General features: G+C 49.9%; 1 protein-coding gene across 1 annotated transcript; it reads left to right on the top strand.

The window, feature by feature from the left end:
• Positions 1-1,310: 1,310 nt before the first annotated feature.
• Positions 1,311-10,166, top strand: ical1 (islet cell autoantigen 1-like). Its single transcript, XM_077015913.1, has 9 exons — positions 1,311-1,434; positions 2,419-2,456; positions 2,616-2,787; positions 5,978-6,050; positions 6,374-6,497; positions 6,849-7,047; positions 8,782-8,907; positions 9,884-9,982; positions 10,077-10,166. Exons 2-9 carry the CDS (start codon positions 2,443-2,445, stop codon positions 10,164-10,166), a joined length of 897 nt encoding a protein of 298 aa, XP_076872028.1. The 5' UTR covers positions 1,311-1,434; positions 2,419-2,442.
• The last annotated feature ends 130 nt before the right edge of the window (positions 10,167-10,296 follow it).

The following is a 10,296-nucleotide window of genomic DNA, read 5'->3' as shown; positions in this document are numbered from 1 at the left end:
GGTGCTTTTTCAAGCGTCGCTTGAACGCAAATGCAGGATTAAATGATAATCTGGGTGCTGGAGTGAAGGCACAGACGGGCCTTGCGGTTGGAGTGTAGCTTGAGTCATGGGGTGTGGTTGTGTGTGTGTGCGTGTGTGTGTGTGTGTGTGTGTGTGTGTGTGTGTGTGGCATGTTTCTGGGCACATGTGTTTTTCAACGCACTTTCTCTTTGGTGACTGCAGCAGTCTTCTGGTGAAACCGCCATTTCCTGGACTTCTACAGAACACGTCCGTGTCACACTATTCTACTATTTTTGAGGTACTACACAGATTTTATGTAACTAACGTTCTCACTTATATCATGAGCTATATTATTTGCAGGGAATACTTAAGAAGTGGACGGAAGATATAAGAACAGTGTAAGGAACTGAGATTCAAGAATAACCTGTCAAAAAAACAAACAAACAACAACAAAAAACAGAACAGATTGAATCCCTGTATGGCAAATGGAGATGCAGTGTACGCGTACAGGTACAGGTACAGGTACAGGTACAGGTACAAGTACAGGTACAGGTACCAGTACAGGGAACATCAGCGTCTCAATCTGCGTGGATTACAGCACGATAATGATGAGAGGCCTACCTGTGTCCACGACTGGATTACAAGGATATATAGTCGGGTCCTAAACAATGTCACTGAACTTAATACTTGTCGGTGTAAAAAGTTCTGGTGCAAAAATGGGCGTGAATACAAAATAATTATTAATTATTTGAAATATAAAAATGTTATAGTGCTTGGGTAGGTATATACCAAACACAAAATATTACTAACTAAATATATTATGTCATTTTTGTTAATAAACCATTCGATCACAAACTTTCAGGACTGATGAAATACCTTCAGTAATATGTTACGAGTGACTTCACCGTGCTAACAGTGCCACCTAGTGGAAAGACAAGTTACTCCGTACCGAATTTTATTAGTGCTGCTAAAGACGTTTCTCAAGTATACGTTTCTCAAATGCGAGTAAACTATAAGCAATACAGAAAATCTAATGTTTGCAAAGTATCAAATCATTATCCAAGTAATGTCAATAAATTCAATCCTCACCGGATCTTACTTTAATCACTTTCCTCCTTTGTAATTATTTTACAAGATTTTACAAATGTAATTTTATTTTACCTTTACACATTTGTACATTTTAAATGTACTAGAACATTTAATATTTAACTGCAGAGGTTATTTTTTCCATTACTTTATGTGCACGTTTATTTGTTGGTTTTATTTTGTGCGCAGCCTCGCTGGGCCCGTACCCTGGAGTGACGCGTGTGAACACTCCCCGTATCCTGCTCCCAGCGCCAACGTCAGCGGGTAAGGGGAGAAACACACCGCGTTAGGCTGCCATCATTTTACTGCATGTGATGATTATTTTGATTAGCACGACGCGGGACACCAGTAAGAACTATACTTTTGTCTGGAAACAAGGGCTTCTTGAATTACTTATTGAAACGGGGCTGGCAAGTTCATATTTCATTCAGTGAGTCGAGACGTAGCCGAAGCTGTAACCGACTTGTCAGACGGGATTATTTTCGGGAACTAATGTAACCTCGACTTCACCATTTACCTGCGGACATTTGCGTCTTCATTATCGTTTCCGCCTGAATGCACATTGCAACATATTAGTAACTGATATAAAGGCGAGAGGGGCTGGTTGTCGCTACAGTTGTACGCTACGGAAACCATTAGGTGACTTGGAGAAGGAGGGTGTGATGTAACCACCATTGTGTTGGACCAGCTGTCTGTGTCCGTGTGTTTCTGATCAAACCCAACACGTCCGGTGCTGTGTGCTGTGTACAGCTGACCAGCCGAAACACACCGTCACATTTAACGGCGCTGTTTCGTGGTCAGACCCGCGTTTTCCTGCTTTTGTGACCTGCCCACCATAACCCGAGACAGGTGGCCTAAAATGGCCCGTGTCTCGTCGTGGAGACGCAGGACGTGTGATTTATAATCTGAGTTTGTGGATTACGCGGCTGGTGTCGCCTTCACTGTGGTCAATCCTGGCTGTGACCGCGATGTCTGTCCTCTCTGCCCCAACAGCTGTTTGCTTTTTGGCGACTTGCAACAGTTGCAAAGGCGACTTGATGCCAGACCACATGTTAAATACCACAATAATATTACATACTACAATATTAAACTGCACCCAGTCACATGGGAAATGGTTAGATTTTCAACTTCTTTAAACGTTTTATTTCTGTTTTCTTTCCAGTTATTTCAGTGTTGGCTGAATGTAAAACAGCTGTGTAGTTAAATCGTGAGCACTAGGGTCCCATGTTGGTCACTTTACATGTTTTATTGTTATTTATAGTATACATGATAGTATGAAGGATACTATCCTATATATAAACCTACATATATGTATTTTTGACTTGTTTACAGGACTCAGCAAGGAATCTCAAGAGTATGGACGGCTATGGGTAGGTGGTATCTCCTTCAAATCATCTACTGCAGTCTTTCTGCTATCTTGTTGGAGATGTAGTTCCTTCACTGTTGGTTTCTGAGTCCATATTTTCTTTCCCGATGTCCTGGCGACTGATGTCGTGTTGTGTCCCGCTCTGTCCCGCCTGTCGGCGCAGGTTCTCCGGCGATATGTTTGGAGGGCGGCCCGTTTTGGGTGAGGACCGCTCCGTTATGGCGCGAATGCAGAAGAAGTTCTGGAAGACCAAGCAGGTCCTGATCAAGGCCACGGGAAAGAAGGAGGACGAACACTTGGTGGCGTCCGACGCCGACCTGGACGCCAAGCTTGAGGTAGGATGTGTGCGCCTGTAGTTGTGTGTGCGCCTGTAGTTGTGTGTGCGCCTGTAGTTGTGTGTGCGCCTGTAGTTGTGTGTGCGCCTGTAGTTGTGTGTGCGCCTGTAGTTGTGTGTGCGCCTGTAGTTGTGTGTGCGCCTGTAGTTGTGTGTGTGCGCCTGTAGTTGTGTGTGTGCGCCTGTAGTTGTGTGTGCGCGCCTGTAGTTGTGTGTGCGCGCCTGTAGTTGTGTGTGCGCGCCTGTAGTTGTGTGTGCGCGCCTGTAGTTGTGTGTGCGCGCCTGTAGTTGTGTGTGCGCGCCTGTAGTTGTGTGTGCGCGCCTGTAGTTGTGTGTGCGCGCCTGTAGTTGTGTGTGCGCGCCTGTAGTTGTGTGTGTGCGCCCCTGTAGTTGTGTGTGCGCGCCTGTAGTTGTGTGCGCGCCTGTAGTTGTGTGCGCGCCTGTAGTTGTGTGCGCGCCTGTAGTTGTGTGTGCGCCTGTAGTTGTGTGTGTGTGTGCGCGTGCGCCTGTAGTTGTGTGTGTGTGTGCGCGTGCGCCTGTAGTTGTGTGTGTGTGTGCGCGTGCGCCTGTAGTTGTGTGTGTGTGCGCCTGTAGTTGTGTGTGTGTGCGCCTGTAGTTGTGTGTGTGTGCGCCTGTAGTTGTGTGTGTGTGTGTGTGTGTGTGCGCCTGCAGTTGTGTGTGTGTGTGTGTGTGTGCGCCTGCAGTTGTGTGTGTGTGCGCCTGCAGTTGTGTGTGTGTGCGCCTGCAGTTGTGTGTGTGTGCGCCTGCAGTTGTGTGTGTGTGCGCCTGCAGTTGTGTGTGTGTGCGCCTGCAGTTGTGTGTGTGTGTGTGCGCCTGCAGTTGTGTGTGTGTGTGTGCGCGCCTGCAGTTGTGTGTGTGTGTGTGCGCGCCTGCAGTTGTGTGTGTGTGTGTGCGCCTGCAGTTGTGTGTGTGTGCGCCTGCAGTTGTGTGTGTGCGCGCCTGCAGTTGTGTGTGTGTGCGCGCCTGCAGTTGTGTGTGTGTGCGCGCCTGCAGTTGTGTGTGTGTGCGCGCCTGCAGTTGTGTGTGTGTGCGCGCCTGCAGTTGTGTGTGTGTGCGCGCGCCTGCAGTTGTGTGTGTGTGCGCGCGCCTGCAGTTGTGTGTGTGTGTGCGTGCGCGCGCCTGTAGTTGTGCGTGCGCGCGCCTGTAGTTGTGCGTGCGCGCGCCTGTAGTTGTGTGTGTGTGTGTGTGTGTGCGCGCGCGCCTGTAGTTGTGTGTGTGTGTGTGTGTGCGCGCGCCTGTAGTTGTGTGTGTGTGTGTGCGTGCGCCTGTAGTTGTGTGTGTGTGTGCGCGTTTGTGTGCGCGCCTGTATAGTTGTGATTGCGTGTGGTTGTGTGTGTGTGTGTGTGTGTGTGGGGGGGGGGGGGTGTGTGTGTTACAGGCTGGTTTGTGTGGTACATCCTCTGGGCTGTGTGCTGGTCAGGGAGGACAGACAGGGCTTTATTTTTACCTCGTTTTGGATGTTTGTGAGGGAGTGTGGAAAGAAGAATAATGCGAGCAGGCAGAGGTGAACAGAGAGAGAGAGAGAGAGAGAGAGAGAGAGGGAGAAAGGGACAAAAGAGGAGTGAAAGCTCATGTCTATATGCTGATTCTCCACTCAGCACTTCGGGCTCTGTGGACCCTGTGGTCTCCCTCTCTGTTGTCCGTGTCAGTCACTGAATCTGAAAAGGCTTAGTGTCTGAGCACAAGAGTCTGTCTGTCTGTCTGTCTGTCTGTCTGTCTGTCTGCCTCCTGTCTATGGTGTCCTGGATATGGAGATGACACTGCTGTGAGGGGCACTCAAGGCAAGCCTGCCTCTGCTGTGGAGCGTGTGTGTGTGTGTGTGTGTGTGTGTGTGTGTGTGTGTGTGTGTGTGTGTGTGTGTGTGTGTGTGTGTGTGTGTATGGACTTCTGATGGCAGAGACTGTGGGAGGGTGGGACTGTGAAGCCTCTCTCCTCGTGTGTGTGTGTCTGTCTCTCCTCGTTGGTTGTTGTGGCTTGTCCTCTCCATGGCCACCACGTTCACCCCACTGTCTCTTGCACTGGTGATGTCTCTGGACAGGGTCTGTTTTCACTGCCCAGGGTCCTGAGCTGAACGTGTTCTGAGTGAAGGAGAGAGGCGTGAGATCTTCTGAGGACGAGGGCGTACCGCAGGAGATCCCTAGATCTGCTGGATCACCCAGTGGATCTCGTGCAGTGTGCACGCACGCCTCCTTTTCACTGGTCTGGGGTCAGTCCTCAGGATGGTCCGAGTCTGTTGTTTCCTTACAGCAACTGGAAACAGAGCTGGAATCACCAGTGTAGGAACAGGCGCTTTCTTCTTCACATCTACACGGTTGTGTGCAGTTCTGGCGTGAGGTCTTCACGTATGTCGTGGGGTGTTGGTTCTCTTGTTTAGTCTGTGCTTTCTGGAGGACCTTGTTAGGTGCAGGAGAAGGTTCAGGAAGAGCCAGCTACAATGATTTAGTCTCTCTCTCTCTCTCTCTCTCTCTCTCTCTCCTCCCCCCATTCTTTGTATTGGTCTGGAGAGAGTTAATCAGTAATGCGCAGTAGAGCGGTGTTCACCTGCAAAAGGTCGGAGCAGTCCCACCCCTCCCTAAAGCCCTGGTCAGGTGGAGGAGATCGACCCCTCCCTCCGGCTCGTCCTGAGGGTGGTATGTGGTGTTCTCTGGGAGCTCCGCCGTGCTGTGTCACTGGAGAAGGGCCCCTCCCCCACACTGATCTCAGCACCTGCACACCGTTTAAACGAGGGTGTCAACCTTCATCACTCATTAATGCAGCAACGCTACTGTCCCAGTTGAGTTTCATTTCTGCGTAAGGTACACACACACCACACTCACACACATACACACACACACACACACAGAGGGAAGCGGACATAGTCACGACAAAGAATGCTTGGTCACCATGACTGAGATAGGCAAGGCTTTTTTGTGTCAAATTACCGTTTTTCAGCAAAGATAAGGGGTGAGGTGTGTGTGTGTGTGTGTGTGTGTGTGTGTGCAGGTGTGCGCACGTGCCTGTGTGCTTGCATGTGCGTGTGTGTGCTTGTGTGTGTCTGTGTGTGTGAGTTTGTGCGTGTGTGTGTGTGTGTGTGTGAGCCTGCGCCCATGTCCGCGTGTGCCTGCATGTGTGTGCACGTTTATGGATGAATGCGATAGAGATGTACTTGATGTCATTTGTCCTTTCTGCAGTTCTTTCGTTCGATACAGTCCACGTGCACGGAGCTGCTCAAGGTGATCGAGAAATACCAGCAACGCATCACACGTGAGTGTCTCTCCCCACACACGCGAGTGTCTCTCCCCACACACGTGAGAGAGTGTCTCTCCCCACACACGTGAGAGAGTGTCTCTCCCCACACACGTGAGAGAGTGTCTCTCCCCACACACGTCCAAGAAAAACATCCCAAACTTTCAACAGTAACACACATGCAGGAAATAAACAGTTTAGTTTTTTTTATTGTTTTTTTTTTTTGATTGACACTTTTCTTGTTTCATACAAGTATTTAATTCCTGGTATGAGATGTATAGTTCTTGCTGAAGCACAAGCCCCAGGCTGGTGTGTGATGTGAGCTCTGGCGCCCCCTGCAGGCCTGTCCCAGGAGGAGAACGAGCTGGGCCTCTTTCTGCGCTTCCAGGCCGAGCAGGACAAAACGAAGGCAGGCAGCATGATGGACGCCACCAGCAAGGCCCTCTGCAGCTCTGCTAAGCAACGGTGAACACACACACACACACACACACACACACACACACACACATACAGAGTAAAAACACGGCATTACAGTTTTAATGCTGTATGCTACAGTTAAGACGTGTCTTGCAGTATATTAAAATACCCCAGGGAATAATTAATGTGATCAATGTCCTTCTTTGCCATATTGTACGTGTTTGCTGGATCATGTGCCTGCTGTGATTTCATCACATCAATTTTCAGCTATCAGTATTGCAAAATTCTGTATCGCAATAATGACCAACAAATGATGTATTGGCCAACCATACCTAAAACATGTAGACAGGACCTGGCACACGGAGACGGTCATATCTAACCCCCACTGCTCCTCCCTAGGCTGGCCCTGTGCCCCCCGCTGCAGCGGTTGGAGCAGGAGGTGGAGACGTTCCGGAGGAGGGCAATAGCCGACACACTTCTGACGGTGGGCAACATGGAGAAGGCTCGCACCGAGTACCGCGGCGCCCTCCTCTGGATGAAGGACGTATCGCAGGAGCTGGACCCAGATACCTACAAACAGCTGGAGAAGTTCCGTAAGGTCAGAGAGTACACACACACACACACACACACACACACACACAGACTTTATACAGGGCTAAGAAAGAAAGAAGAAAGCCAACATCTTAAGGGGGGGGCAATACATGAGCAGCAAGGCGGGGCATCAGGAGTGAAGCAGATCGGGATTGGCCACTTCAGCCATGTGTGAGTGTTTAGTCCCGCAGGTGTGAGTGTTTAGTCCCGCAGGTGTGAGTGTTTAGTCCCGCAGGTGTGAGTGTTTAGTCCCGCAGGTGTGAGTGTTTAGTCCCGCAGGTGTGAGTGTTTAGTCCCGCGAGTGTGAGTGTTCAGTCCCGCGGGTGTGAGTGTTCAGTCCCGCGGGTGTGAGTGTTCAGTCCCGCGGGTGTGAGTGTTCAGTCCCGCGGGTGTGAGTGTTCAGTCCCGCGGGTGTGAGTGTTCAGTCCCGCGGGTGTGAGTGTTCAGTCCCGCGGGTGTGAGTGTTCAGTCCCGCGGGTGTGAGTGTTTAGTCCCGCGGGTGTGAGTGTTTAGTCCCGCGGGTGTGAGTGTTTAGTCCCGCGGGTGTGAGTGTTTAGTCCCGCGGGTGTGAGTGTTTAGTCCCGCGGGTGTGAGTGTTTAGTCCCGCAGGTGTGAGTGTTTAGTCCCGCAGGTGTGAGTGTTCAGTCCCGCAGGTGTGAGTGTTTAGTCCAGCAGGTGTGAGTGTTTAGTCCCACAGGTGTGAGTGTTTAGTCCCGCGGGTGTGAGTGTTTAGTCCCGCGGGTGTGAGTGTTTAGTCCCGCGGGTGTGAGTGTTTAGTCCCGCGGGTGTGAGTGTTTAGTCCCGCGGGTGTGAGTGTTTAGTCCCGCGGGTGTGAGTGTTTAGTCCCGCGGGTGTGAGTGTTTAGTCCCGCGGGTGTGAGTGTTTAGTCCCGCGGGTGTGAGTGTTCAGTCCCGCGGGTGTGAGTGTTCAGTCCCGCAGGTGTGAGTGTTTAGTCCAGCAGGTGTGAGTGTTTAGTCCCACAGGTGTGAGTGTTTAGTCCCGCAGGTGTGTGGGGCACACAGAGGCAGAGAGAGGGACTAAACTCAACGCAGTTACTGTGGTTACTGATTTGGGGCTGAAATCTGTGGATTCTTCAGCAGTTCTGGGGGTCAAAAACTCTCTGGTGTCTTATTTCTGCGCTGGTCTGGGGGTGAACAAAGGAAAGTGTTACTGAACTCTGCTGTCGTCCTGGTCCTGTGTGTTCACATTGTTCCTCATACACATTAGAGCTTTGTGTAGGTCGGGCAGACCGTCACTCTGAGCTGTGTGTGTGTGTGGGTTATTTTATGTGTGTGTAAAAGAAAGAGTCATAACTTCATCCCATATTAGCTGATTTGTTGATGTCCAAGATAAATGAAATGATAAATATATAAATATTTCTTCTACTGTCATGCAGATGATCAAAACCAGCTTATAAATAACCTCAACCATGCATGAAGATAATTTTACTCATATACATAATTACTTTTATAAAATTACTTTTATTACTGTTGTAAAAAGTAAGGAATGCATGTTTACATTATCCTTTAGTCCATGTTTACATTATCCTTTAGTCCATGTTTACATTATCCTTTAGTCCATGTTTACCTCAGATGCACATTTCTTTCAGGTATGAAAATAGGGTGTATATGGTGTGTTCATAGTGTGTACATTGAGATTGTGTGTGTGTGTGTGTGTGTGTCTGTGTGTGTGTGTGTGTCTGTGTGTGTGTGTGTGTGTGTGTGTGTGTGTGTGTGTGTAGGTTCAGGCACAGGTGAGGGGAACTAAAGTGCACTTTGAAAAGCTGAAGAATGATGTGTGTCAGAAAGTTGACATGCTGGGAGCCAGTCGCTGCAACATGCTCTCTCACTCCCTCTGCACCTACCAGGTACCTCACTCTCTCACTCCCTCACTCCCTCTGCACCTACCAGGTACCTCACTCTCTCACTCCCTCACTCCCTCTGCACCTACCAGGTACCTCACTCTCTCACTCTCTCACTCCCTCTGCACCTACCAGGTACCTCACTCTCTCACTCCCTCACTCCCTCTGCACCTACCAGGTACCTCACTCTCTCACTCCCTCTGCACCTACCAGGTACCTCACTCTCTCACTCCCTCTGCACCTACCAGGTACCTCACTCTCTCACTCCCTCTGCACCTACCAGGTACCTCACTCTCTCACTCCCTCTGCACCTACCAGGTACCTCACTCTCTCACTCCCTCACTCCCTCTGCACCTACCAGGTACCTCACTCTCTCACTCTCTCACTCCCTCTGCACTTACCAGGTACCTCACTCTCTCACTCCCTCTGCACTTACCAGGTACCTCACTCTCTCACTCCCTCTGCACTTACCAGGTACCTCACTCTCTCACTCCCTCTGCACCTACCAGGTACCTCACTCTCTCACTCTCTCACTCCCTCTGCACCTACCAGGTACCTCACTCTCTCACTCCCTCTGCACCTACCAGGTACCTCACTCTCTCACTCTCTCACTCCCTCTGCACCTACCAGGTACCTCACTCTCTCACTCTCTCACTCCCTCTGCACCTACCAGGTACCTCACTCTCTCACTCTCTCACTCCCTCTGCACCTACCAGGTACCTCACTCTCTCACTCCCCTCCCCCTCTGTGTTCTCCATCTGTCTCTTTTGCTCTTTCGTTTTGGTGTTTTTCTCCCATGTTTTTGTCTTACTCATGGTCATTTTCATAGTAGCTGTCTGTGTTTATTCCAAGTGTGATATTTATGTGGTGTGTGTGTGTGTGTGTGTGTGTGTGTGTGTGTGTGTGTGTGTGTGTGTGTGTGTGTGTGTGTGTGTGTGTGTGTGTGTGTGTGTGTGTGTGTGTGTGTGTGTGTGTTATATAGACCACACTACTACAGTTCTGGGAAAAGACAGCACACATCATGTCTGCTATCCACGAGGCCTTCAAAGGATATGTGCCCTACCATTTCACTACACTGAAGGTACGTGTTGCTTGCTTAAAATCTCCAAAAACTCAAACTGTCCAACTCTTTGGAAAACTGTCTTACACTGTCAAACTGTCTGTCTCCGGGTTAGGAGCTAAGGGACCCACTGGAGCAGCTACGAGAGGAAGAAGTCTCGGAGATCAGACAGGACAAAGAGAAACCCACCACTCTAGACAAGTGAGTATGCTGACATGCAGACCCAGCGTCCCCTCTGAGACGGCTGTGGCCAGGAAACATCGTGCTTGTCTCTGTTATTTCTAGCCAGGTTTCCATCCAAACCTTTCGAAAAAATAATGTGCAATTTCCAAGTT

Source organism: Brachyhypopomus gauderio, chromosome 8 (assembly GCF_052324685.1).
Source record: "Brachyhypopomus gauderio isolate BG-103 chromosome 8, BGAUD_0.2, whole genome shotgun sequence".
Classification (NCBI taxonomy): Eukaryota; Metazoa; Chordata; class Actinopteri; order Gymnotiformes; family Hypopomidae; genus Brachyhypopomus; species Brachyhypopomus gauderio.
Note: the sequence above shows the minus strand (reverse complement) of the source record. Positions and strands in the feature narration are given on the sequence as shown.